This window comes from Dama dama, chromosome 33, assembly GCF_033118175.1.
Source record: "Dama dama isolate Ldn47 chromosome 33, ASM3311817v1, whole genome shotgun sequence".
NCBI classification, from domain to species: domain Eukaryota; kingdom Metazoa; phylum Chordata; class Mammalia; order Artiodactyla; family Cervidae; genus Dama; species Dama dama.
In genome coordinates this window covers 9,707,880-9,720,787 of record NC_083713.1, presented here as the reverse complement: position 1 = coordinate 9,720,787, position 12,908 = coordinate 9,707,880, and the positions used below count along the sequence as shown (strand labels likewise).

Here is a 12,908-nt window from a genome sequence, read left to right as displayed (position 1 = left end):
GTTTCAGACTGTGAACGTGAAATAATTTTAACTAGGCTTAAAACATCTTTATTAATCAAAGTAATAACTACAGTCAACACATTTTTGCCAATGAGAAATAAATTTTGTTTATTCCTGTAGCATAAAAATCCTTGCTTCAGGATTCAATGAAATCTTGGAAAGCATTTTCTGTCTCTTGCTGGTTATGGAAGGCTTTTACCTGCAAAAAGTTGTCAAGATGCTTGAAGAAATGATAGTCGGTTGACGAGAGGTCAGGTGAACATGGCTACTGAGGTGAAACTTGAGAGCCCAATTTGTTCAACTTTTGAACCGTTGATTATGCGACATGCTGTTGGGTATTGTCATGGGGAAGAGCTGGGCCCTTTCTGTTGACCAAAGCTGGCTGCAGGTGTTGCAGTCTGCAGTGCATCTCGTCAATTTGCTGAGCATACTTCTCAGATGTAATGGTTTCACCAGGATTCAGAAAGCTGTAGTAGATCAGACTGGCAGCAGACCACCCAACAGTGACCATGACCTTTTTGGTGCAAGTCTGGGGCTTTGGGAAGTGCTTTGGAGCTTCTCGGTCAACCACTGAGATGGCCATCACCAGCTGTCATATAAAATCCACTTTTTGTCACAATCTGATAGAGAAACGGTTTGCTGTTTTGTAGAATATGAGAAGACACTTCAGAACGATTTTTTAAAAATTTTTGGTCAGCTCATGAGGCAGCCACTTATGGAGCTTTTTTACCTTTCCAATTTGCTTCAATACTAAATGACCATAGAATGGTCAACGTTGAGTTCTTTCACAACTTTGATGATGGTTCTTGGTGGTTGTCAACCGCCGATGGCGGGCCACTGCACTCATCTTCATGGCTTTTGTCTCCTTTATAAAACTTCTGGAACCACCACTGCCCTGTCTGTCCATTAGTTTCTGAGCCAAATGCGTTGTTGATGTTGTGAGTGTCTCTGCTGTTTTATGACTCATTTTGAACTTGAATAAGAAAACTGATCAAATTTGCTTTTTGTCTAACATCATTTACCTAAGATAAGTAAAACAGCAAATAATGTCATTAGCAAAAAAATGAAGCGAGAAAGACCCATTAAAATGATGTATAACATAACCACATATATTTAAGAATGTATTCTGATATCAAATGGTAAAGTTCTACAGTGCAAAACTGCAGTTACTTTTGCACCAACCTAATAGAACCAGACATGGAACAACTCACTGCTTCAAAATTGTGAAAGCAGTATGACAAGGCTATCTATTGCCACCCTGCTTATTTAACTTATATGAATTGTACAACATGTGAAATTCTGGGCTGGATGAATCACAAGCTGGACTCGACTGCTGGGAGAAATATCAAAAGCCTCAGATATGCAGATGATATCACTATAATGGCAGAAAGTGAAGAGGAACTAAAGAGCTTCCTGATGAAGGTGAAAGAGGAGAGTGAAAAAGCTGGCCTAAAACATTAAAAAAACTAAGATCATGGTATCTGGTCCCATCACTTCACGGCAAATAGAAGGGGAAAAAGTGGAAGCAGTAACAGATTTTATTTTCTTGGGCTACAAAATCACTGCATATGGTGACTGCAGCCATGAAATTAAAAGATGTTGCTCCTTGGAAGGAAAGCTATGACAAACGTTGAGAGTATATTAAAAAGCAGAGACATCACTTTGCCGACAAAGGTCCATAAAGTCACAGCTTTGGTTTTTCTAGTAGTCATGTACAGATGTGAGTTGGACCATAAAGAAGGCTGAGCACCAAAGAATTGATCATTTCAAATTGTGCTGGAGAAGACTCTTGAGAGTCCCTTGGACTGCAAGGAGATTAAACCAGTCCATCCTAAAGGAAATCAACCCTGAAGAGTTATTGGAAGGACTGATGCGGAAACAGAAGCTGCAGTACTTTGGCCACTTGATGCAAAGAGCTTACTCATTGGAAACACCCTGATGCTGTGAAGGGTTGAAGGCAGAAGAAGGGGGCAGCAAAGGATGACACGGTTAGACAGCATTATTGACTCAGTGGACGTGAATCGGAGCACACTCTGGGAGGCAGTGGAGGGCAGAGGAGTTTGGTGTGCTGCAGCCCATGAGGTGTCAGAGTCCTGCGCAACTTAGCAACCGAATAGCAATGTATTTGACTACATTCTCAACACTGTGAATGTTACCTTAGCTGCTAGATATTTTTGCTTTCCTACAAATATTCTTGAGCTTTGTTCTGGAACATAACTAAATTAAACTTAGAAATGGTATGATCCTCTTGAGTCTTGCTTTTAAACATTACTTAGATGGGACCAGAACGTTATTTAAACTAGGGTTAACTCTTTCATGATACTAACACAAGACCCTTTGTTTGTTTTTATCCTCAGTGTTTTTTTTAAAAACTTACTTTGTATTGGAGTATAGCTGATTAACATTGTGATAGTTTCCGGTGGACAGTGAAGGTCCTCAGCCATATATACACGTGTATCCATTCTCCCCAAACCCGCCTCCCATCCCCCTGCCATGGGACAGGAAGTAGAGTTCCCTGGGCCTTACAGCAGGTCCCTGTTGGTTGTCCTAAAACAAGACCCTTCTGAATACTCTAGCAATCCCAGGAATCATGAGTTTTTCCAGTTTGGCTGGTAGAAACAGGTACTATTCCCAGCCCTGGATGGGTTCCCAGGAGTGTTTTTTGTATTGTTTTGGGGCAGTTCTTGACCAGGCTTTGGATGGTTTCCATTACATGCACTTGCTAATCAGCATTCTGCTGCATACTTGAGGGAAAGCCCCTGCGGATCTCTGGAGTTTCTGTGAAGCTGTCCCCTCTCTGGTTCTCTGACCTGGAGCTCCGGCTGCCCCAGCCTTCCCAGCCTGTCTGCTCCGTCTCCTCAGTTTGCTGGTTCCCCTCTGTGCCTTGCAGCTGTCAGACTCTGACCCAGTGCGCTGGGGCCCCTCACTGTTTCCCGTCTCTCAGAGATCACTGTCCTTATTGCTGATGTCCAGTGTCTTGGGAACTATTGTTTCATATATTTTGTCCAGTTTTTGGTTGTTTCAAGAGGGAAGTAAATCCAGTACCTGTTATTCCAGTTTGGCCAGAAGCAGATTGTCAGATTAAATCTTAAATGAATATTAATTTTTCAGTTTAATTTTCCAAAACATGGGTTAAAACTTTCTGATATTATCTCCAAGTGCGATTATTTTCCAGGAAGCAAGTCCATAACTTAAAGTAAGCAGTACCAGATGATTTTTTAATCCTTGGCAGCTATTTATAAAACCTGTTGTGACAATATCTTCCTGCTACATGTAAAGCTGTGTTCTAATAAAGATTTAAATTCATACAGTGTGTAGTTGCTGTACATTAATGATCAATTTTTTCCAACCTGTTATCTTTATCCTTCTCTCCCTGCCAACCAATGGTGATGATATAATGAAACTGGTAATGAGGCATTGTAAATAGTCCGTGCAGTCTTTTGGAAAACAAACTGGAACTATATAGTAAAAGGCAAAAAAGAAAAAAATGATTATATCCTTCGAGTCATTAACCCCACTTATAGAATTATAGCCAATGTAAATAAGATACATAAAAGCTATCTCTCTGAAAATGTTATAGTGCTAATACAATGGAAAAGTTGGAAATAACATTTTTTAAAAATTGTACTTGATTTACAATACTGCGTTATCTTCAGATGTACAGCCAAGTGACTTTTTTAGATTATATTTCAAGTTATTACAAGATACTGAATTCCCTGTTATACCATAAATCCTTATTGCTTATCTGCTTTTTGTATAGTAGTTTTATCTGTTAATGCCACATTCCTAATTTGTACCCCCCTTCCCTCCCTCTCCCCTTTGATAACTATATTTGTTTTCTGTGTCTGTGAGCCTGTTTCTGGTTTGTATATAGATTCATTTGTATTGTGTTTTACATCCCACATATAGGTGATATCATATAGTATTTGTCTTTATCTGACTTACTTCATTATAGTATTTCTCGGTGCATACCTGTTGCTGTAAATGGGAATATTTTGGGTTTTTTGGCTGAGTTATATTCCATTGTGTGTATGTGCCACGTCTTCTGAGCCAGTCACGCAGTGATGGGCACCTTGGTTGCCGCTGTGTCTTGCTGTTGTAAACGGCGCTGCTGTGAACATTAGGGTACACATATCTTTTAAAATTAGAATTTTTGTCTTTTATTTATCTCCAGATAATTATCCAGGAGTTGGATTACTGGATCACATGCTAGCTCTATTTTAGTATGTTAAGGAACCTCCAAACCTCTTTTACCATTGTGGCTGCACAAGTGTACCTTCCCACCAAAGAGTAGGAAAGCCCTCTTTTCTCACCTGCTCCAGCATTTTCAGACCTCTTTAATGATGGTCACTTTGAATAGTGTGAGGTGATACCTTACTGTGGTTTTGACTTGCATTTCTCTAATAAAGAGCAATGATGAGCATCTTTTCACGTGCACGTTGGCCATCTGTATGTCTTCTTTGGAAACATGTTTGTTTAGGACTTCTGCCCATTCTTTGATTGTGTTGTTTTTACAGTATTGAGTTTTATGAGCTGTTTGGAGATTTTGGATATTAACTCCTTGTTGGCCGCATCACTTGCAAGTATTTTCTTCCATTCCTTACGTTGTCTTTTTATTTTGTTGATGGTTTCATTTCTGTGCAAAATCTTTTTACATTTGATCAAGTCCCATTTGTTTTTAAAAAAATTTTTTTCCATTTGTTTATTATTGCTTTTATTTATTGCTTTGGGAGACTGATCTAAGAAAATATTGCTACAATTTATGTCAGAGAATGTTTTGCCTATGTTCTCCTCTAGGAGAACATGGTGCCATGTCTTACATTTAGGTCTTCAAACCATTTTGAGTTTATTTTGTATATGGTATGTGGGAGTGTTCTAATTTCATTGATTTACATGTAGCTGTCCATGTTTCCCAACACCACATGTTAAAGACACTGCCTTTTCTCCAGTGTATATTTTTACCTCCTTTGTTGTAGACTAATTGACTATATGTGCATGGGTTTATTTCTGGGGTCTATTCTGTTCCATTGATCTATGTATCTGTTCTTAATGTCAAAATAGGTACCCAGTAAAAGGTTTTAATATCCAAAGTATATTAAAAAACAACTAAAACAGCAAAGAAACCCAAACAACCCAATTTGAAAATGAGCAAAGACTTGCATAGATTTTCTCCAAGATTTATAGATGGCTAATAAATGAAAAACATTCAGTATCAGTAGCTATTAGGGAATGCAAATCAAAACCACAGTGAGATACCACTTCATACCCATTGTACTGAGTCGCTTCATTTGTGTCTGACGGTCTGCAACCACGTGGACTCCAGCTTGCTAGGCCTCTCCAGCTTGCCTGGGGATTCCCAGGCAAGAATACTGGAGTGGGTTGCCATGCCCTCCTCCAGGGGTTCTTCCCGACCTAGGGATCGAACCTGCATCTCTTCACGTCTCCTGCATTGGTAGGTGGGTTCTTTACCACTAGTGCCACCTGGGAAGCCCTCGTACCCGTTACTATTGCTATTATAAAAACACAGAAAATAACATCTGGTAAAATATGGAAAAACTGGAATTCTTGAGCATTTCTAGTGGGATTGTAAAATGGTGCAGCTACTGTGGAAAACAGACCCTCAAAGTGTTAAATATATTATTACCATGTAACCTAGTGATTCCACTTTCAGGTTTATACCCCAAAGAACTGACACAGGGACTCAGACACTTGCACATCAGTGTTCGCAGCAGCAGCATTCACAACAGCCAAAAGGTGGAGACAACCCAAATATCCATCAAGAGATGAATGGATAAACAGTGTTACATGGCTATATATCCATGGGCCATAAAAAGGAAGGAAATTCTGGTATATGTAACATGGACGAACCCTGAAGACTTCATGCTAAGTGACAGAAGCTAGACACCAAAGACCAAACCCTGTATGAGCCCACTTGTATGAGGTACCCAAGCAGTCATACTCACAGAGATAGAAAGTAAATGGTGGTTCTCAAGGCCTGGAGATGGTATTGTTTAACGCGTGCAGAATTCCAGTTTGGGCTGAAAATAAATTCTGGGGATGGATGGTAGTGATGGGAGCACAAAACTGGAATTGTACTTAAAGCCACCGAACCATACACTTAAAAATGGTTAAATGACAAATTTTGTTACGTGTATTTTACCACAAAAAAGTGTACATCTTTATTAGATGTGTATATATGTAAGTATGTGTACACATATATGTACCTCGTTGGTAACTCACATTCCACAAGAGAGTAGCATGAGGAGTGCTGATCAGCCATCCCGCCTGCCCCCCTTTCTCCCCAGGAGTGACACACGCGGCCATCTGGGCGGCCTGCATTTCTTATCTCAGTGCCGCGGTTCCCCCTGAGCTGAGGACGTCTGCTCAGGGCATCCTGCAAGGCCTTCATCTGGGTTTGGGGAGAGGCTGCGGTGCCATGATCGGAGGCGTGTTGGTCAACTTTTTTGGTAAGAATGGCTTGCTTTCTTTCCCCTTCTTCTTTGATGAAACCTTACCATTTTTCAGCAACATCTCCGTAAACACTCAGATTATTACTGAAGATTGCCAGAAGCTAGGCTCTTGTTTTCACATTCTTTTTCTAGCTTTCACAGTAGTCAGAATTGCAAAGCAGTATGCTTCAGCAGTTAAGGTGATTACAGCAGACAAACAGTTAAACGCAGTGCTACACAGACACCTCAGAGGAGCCAAACAAAGGAATAAGCCCACGTGCTTTTGGTTTGAAGTGCCCTAAACCTGTTGATGATAATGCTGAGAAAAGATAATTCATCACTGTTTTTCCATCTGGCTTTGGTAATGTCCCTGCGTCTGTGATAACAGTCTGTTTGCTCCATCAGTTCCCCCTTACTGGAAATACAGGGGCCGAGGTGGAGGTGGGATTATTCTGCTCCAGGATCTTGACTAGTCAGTCATCTATAGAAGGTAGGCTCAGAGATGTCTGAATTTATAGCACCTATTAAGCTTGGCTGTTTTAACTACAGATTAATAGGACTGTTTAATAGGTGGATGGCCTTTATGAAGAGGAGAGCCCAGTGCATTTTAAAAAGGCATTCAGAGACAGTCCATTATTTTATAAATGCAGTTTGAAAATCTGATCAATGACAGATATCCAGTACCAGCCCTTGGGTCTCTCGACAACTCCGCAGACCTGTGTTTTTCCTTTGGTATGAAGCCAGTGGCCACTTGCCGTTCTCCGCTCTGCTGCCTTTGTCAACTTTAGAACATCGACAGGTCTGGGTGAGGGCTACCCGCCTTTCCAGGAATTACTGTCTAGAGTGTCGGCTGTTTTCACAGGGGCTGCTGCAACCTTCCGAGGAATTGGCATGGCCTGCCTGGTGATCCTCCTGCTCTTTGCCCTGATCCAGTGGCTGGCAGTACCAGATGAGGAAGAAGGTAGACATGCTCATTGATCCTTAATGGTTCCAAAGGCTGAAGCCAAGGGGAGTTCTGCACATACCCCTGAGAAGCCCAGAGGTGGGAACAGCAGTGTGCCGCGGACCTGCATGGCCCTGAGCTCCCGTGCATCATGGCTGCAGAGACGCCACTTGCTGTGTTAAAAAGAATACCGGTTGTTTAAATAGCTTGGGGTTTTCTTCTTTTTGTTTTGTCTTATGGTACACGGTACTGGGGAAAGTATTGGTTTTAAATTTCTCTGGTATTCTAAAGAGATTTAAATTTTAAATACATAAAGGACTATACAGTCATTTTACTATTAGGGATAGGAAGTGGTATTAATCTCTGTGCCTTGCCTCCATCTGGGAAAAAAAAAAAGCCTAAACGTTAATTTAGTTTTCCCTTAATCAGGCATGAGTGAAAGTGGTAGCTGCTCAGTTGTATCCAACTCTTTGCGACCCCATGGACTGTAGTCCACCAGGCTCCTCTGCCCATGGGATTCTCCAGGCAAGAATACTAGAGTGGGTTGCCATTCCCTTCTCTAGGAAATCTTCCCAACCCAGGGAGTGAACCCAGGTCTCCTGCATTGCAGGCAGATTAGGTATGGACCTCATTAAAATTATTATACAGCAAGAAGGTTATATCCAATATAATATGTGGATGAAAACAAGTTTTCAACTTGTCTTCCTTTGGGCAATCAACTTTTAAATTTTTTTTGGATGAAGAAGGCCAACCATTAAAACAAATATTCTTTCTCAGCTCTTGAGTCCTGAAACAGGCTTATCTTCTATGGTGTCTTGTCCTTTGAGGAGCATTTGCCCCAAGTACTCAAAGTGCTTCTATTAAGAGAAAAACTAACTTGTACAGAAACCCCAGAGACAGATTTTAATTCCTAGTTACTCAGAAAGAAAGACCAATGCTGACTTTTCTCACTCTTGTTCTTCCATAATCCTAACCAGATCATCTCTCTTACAGAGCTTGGTCCACGCCTTCAGTAAAAGTCTAATAAAAGCATCTGTCATGTGATTTTCCTGTTTTGATGCTTATCTTTAAAATTTCAGTACTGTTAAGTGGGCTGAAGCTATAACCTATGCCCCACAAGTATGATATACTGATACATTAACAATGTATTTCATAAATATGTGAACGTCTATTAGGCTCTGTAAGGAGACCTGGAAAGCAGACATCACATTCATTTGCTCAGCAATCTCTCCCAGGTAGAGAAGCCACCCTTGCTACGCAGCAACTTGCTGACATTCCCAAGCACACTAGAATGGGCTTATCGAGGTGGTCTGTTTATTTTTTACCATTTATATATACATACAGGCATCTGTTTAAATATGTGGAAAACTGACAAATGATTTAAACGCGATTTTCTCTGCAGACAAGACGATGTTGGCAGAAAGGATCCCTGTCCCCTCTAGCCCTGTTCCCATAGCAACCATCGACTTGGTCCAACAACAGACAGAAGATGTTCTGCCACGCACTGAGCCCAGGCTTCCCCCCAAGAAAACCAAGCACCAGGAAGAGCAGGAGGATGTGAACAAGCCCGCCTGGGGCGTCAGTTCGTCCCCCTGGGTGACCTTTGTCTACGCACTCTACCAGATTAAAGAGATGATGCAGCTCACGAGAGACAGCCGTGCTTCTGAGATACAGCCTCTGCAGGTACGGTCCTCTGCTGGCCCCCCGTCAGCAGGCCTGGTGGTTTCAGGACTTCTGTGACGTGTGCTATAGAGGTGTATACGAGGTCTCAGAGGGAAAATTCTGCCTTACACAGGTCAGAAAGGCCTCACAGAGAAGACAGTACTTCTTGAAAGAAATTCATTCTGATTTTCTGTATTTCTTTAAAATGTCTCTGTTGATGGACACTAGTTACTGTGTGGATATACGGTTCTTGCTTTGGTGGATTATATATATTAATCTCTAATTTAGAAATTCTAGTGGGGCCTTTCTATATAGTAGTACCTTAGTAAACATCTGATGAATTAGTCAGTACTCTGAGCCACTGCAGGGGTCTTATAGGATACCCAACTGAGTGGACTGTGGATTTGCTGGTGGGCTCACCTGAAAGACAAAAAGTGTGGTTTTTCTTATCCTTAGAGTTGTGGTCTCTCCTGAGTGGAGTTGAATCACATGGATAAAACATTGTAGGTAATTGTCACTGAAGCTATGTTAATACTTTTGGAAAATGATTAAGTGTGACTTCTATGAACAGTTTAGCCAAAGTAACGAGTCTAACGTCCCTGTGTTTTTTTTAAATCAAATCATTCTCTTTCATGGGATCAATCATGTCAGTTTTATATCTAGAGCAGTTTCAGAGGACACAGGAGGAAAAAAAAGGAGAAAGACTTAAAGAGTAATGTGATAATTTCTTTACTTTGAAATACATTAATTAAATTTATCACAACTTTGTAAACATAATACTTCTGTAGCTTAAACCAAATCTGATTCTTTGCTGGTAATGTCTAGTCCATGTATGATCTTACTAGTCTATCAAGATAGTAAACTCATGCACATCTTCTGCTCACAAGTCAAGAGGGAGGGTAAGAAGGTGGGAAGAGAGGATGGGGGGGAGGTCGGAGGAAAGAGGGGGGCTTCTGCCCAAATGGCAGTTTTCATACTTCGGACACTTAGCCTCATTTTCACAGAAGCCTGAGGCTTAAGCATCATTAAACATTTTTTTCTGGTATGTTAAAGTTAATTAAAACTAGCTGGTATAACTTCTTATAAAGAAGTCATCATATGATTTTTTCTTTCACATTTTAGAATCAATTACAGAAATAAAAGTTTGGTTTTTTTCTTGGTCCTCAGCTATTTGAAGTGATGGGTATTAGTTCAGAGGGCAATCCATTAAAGAAAAACAAAAACATTATTTTCTGATTTTCAGAAATCAGGAATGTGGTATTTTACAGACATGGTGTAGATGATGTTTTGGAGTGACAGGTACTCCCTCAAACTAATTGGTTACATAGGTGCTTGTTTACTTTTTTTTACATGGATGTTCTGTCTTATTTGTTTAGTTAAATATAGATCAGGATTCTTCATTTCAGGACCTTTCTTTTCCTGGTCCCATCTCCAAGGCTGAGAATGCCTTCCTCACTCCCTGTTAGACAAGGTGCCTTCGAGCCTTGAATGCTCTGGCCTCAGCAAACGGCATGAGTTTCCATTCCATGCTGCTCACCCAGCGACTTGCCACAATGGCCAGTGGGGGCCCAGTAAACATTTGCTGATGTAGACTGTTTTCCTAGGAGTAACAGGCATTGTGGTAGTAATGTATCCTTTATCCACAAGATACATCTGCTTATAGTGTTTATGTTTTTCATGCGGCTTTGGCAGTTGCACATAGGAAAGGAGATGAAAGGTAAGCCGTTCCACCCTTATTCCTCCATTACTTGTTTCCTGAAGTGGTCGCTTCAGGATGATCTCCCCATGTTTCCTCTATCTCACCTGAAAGCATATAAAAAGTTTGCTAGCACTGACTGTGGGGCATATCCTATCTTTACCTTCCAGGGGACCAGTGAGAATCAGAAAAATTCTCCAGCTGGTGGAGCCCAGCCTGGACCATGTGAGGCTCCCTCTGACCCGCCCAGAAGTCAGCCATCCCCTCCAGCAGCCGCATCTCAGACGCAGAGCAGCCCCGCTCACCCCAGTGTGGACCCGCGCGCAGAGGACAGTGAGGACCGCCAGGCTCCGCCTGCCGCCGGGGGGCACTGAGGCGTCCCGCTCACCTCACGCCCTGCATGGAACCGGGCTCCTCTGCCAGGACGCGGGGAGAGGCACCCCGAACCTAGGACACGCCTCACTTGAGGAGCATAGCACCACATACGCTTCTAAACACCTGAACTCATCACCATGGAGACACTCACACGCACACGAGCTACAGTACATATTGGCAGAAACAGGTCACCTCCCACAGCCCCACCGGAGTCACAGGAGGAGGACGGTGCTCAGTGAGGACTTTGTAGGTTAAGGACCACAGGACTTCCCTGCCAGGGCAGTAAGAGCTGGAACCAGCAGTTACACTAAATGGGTGGAGGGGAAAAAAGTGTTTCAAGGTGAATGCTGATATAAGTTCCCTCTTCTGATTCTTTATTCTAATTATTTGGTTCTTAATGCAAACTGGGAAGAAACAGAATACATCTATAATTTTGTTTCTTTTAAAAAGAACCATTTAAAAATTATAAGACTTATTTTTAAAATAACCAGATAAAAGTTGGTAGCATCTATGCTTTTGTTTAATAAGAAAAAAAAGGAAAAAGTTTCATCAGAAACTCGGGATATCTCTAGGAAATATATTTTTATATGTGTATGGTATATAATGAAAATAGTCAATTCTTGGAGCAGCAAAAGCTATTACTGACCACTGCAAGCTAAGCTGAGCTTTAAAATGCCTTCTGTTTTAAATGGGCTTTAAGACCAGAGGAAGGAATATTTGAAATAAACCAACCAACTCAGTATGCTGTGGCTTGATAGACAAAGGTTTACTAAATATATTGAAACTGTAAATAGCCTCTATCACTATTTACAGCTTTCTAGTGATTTGGGCTCTAATTAGCTGATGGAATAAAACAAACACAAAATCAGTGAATTCCTAAGGGTTTCTTTTAATTAAGCAGTACTACTTACAAATAAGTGCCTGGGGGAGGGATAAAATTTTTTAAAATTACATAATGGCTCAGTTTTTGTTTTGTTTTTGGTGAGGGGAAAAGGTGGTGAACAGGAAGCCAGGAACGGAAAAGACAGAAATAAGAAGTTAAGTACACTTTCCAATGACTTATGACACAAATATCAGTATATTCTTTCCCATGAGGACACAGTCAGACACTGGACAATTCAGGTATGAGCACACTACTGTAAATACTACAACTACAGTCAGGACCGTGGCCAGGTGACTCATGCATAAAGCTTGCTGCTAAAAGTGAAAGTTGAGATTACAGGAAGCCTTGGGGGAGGGCTGTGGACCAGGGAACACTGCTTCAGCTGAAGAAAGGGCAGTTATGCAGTGTGTATGATAGTGTGGATGAGCACAGAGGAGAGGAAAGAAAAGAGCAGAGTTAAAAATGAAAAGCTCACCTTACTCTCTGACCCTAATTAGGCAGGACCAACTGTAAAGTAAGGGCTTCTCCACGACACCATACTTCTGCCCACAACAGCATCTGGGAGAAGAAACTCTACACTTGGATATCTAGCTTCACCACAGAACACAGCTTAAAAATAAAATAATGGGAAGGAATAGAATTAAGCAAATAGTTATTTTTGCACTTGACTGAAATGTACTGTACTGTAAATTATCATGACTCATTTTAAGTGACCTTTAAAAATCAGATGTATTTATTATGCTTATGTAATTATAGAAATAGAGAGATGGGTGATAGGCTGAACCTCACCTATGAATATTCAGTATGTGGATTTGTGAAACTGACTGTAGGAAGTCAAAAAACTTCTACTGTATCTTGTGTTTACAGTTCTGATTTATTCTTCTGAAAAGCCTGCTGCTT

The 12,908-nt window shown here is 41.1% G+C and overlaps 1 protein-coding gene across 1 annotated transcript in view; it reads left to right on the top strand.

Moving 5' to 3' along the window:
* The window catches only part of MFSD6 (major facilitator superfamily domain containing 6), an 81,656-nt gene extending 69,414 nt beyond the window's left edge, over positions 1-12,242 (top strand). The window contains exons 4-7 of the mRNA XM_061135535.1: positions 6,306-6,467; positions 7,312-7,410; positions 8,795-9,075; positions 10,921-12,242. Of these exons, the coding sequence (XP_060991518.1) occupies positions 6,306-6,467; positions 7,312-7,410; positions 8,795-9,075; positions 10,921-11,124 (746 nt within the window). The 3' untranslated portion in view covers positions 11,125-12,242. The remainder of the gene's footprint in view (positions 1-6,305; positions 6,468-7,311; positions 7,411-8,794; positions 9,076-10,920) is intronic.
* The last annotated feature ends 666 nt before the right edge of the window (positions 12,243-12,908 follow it).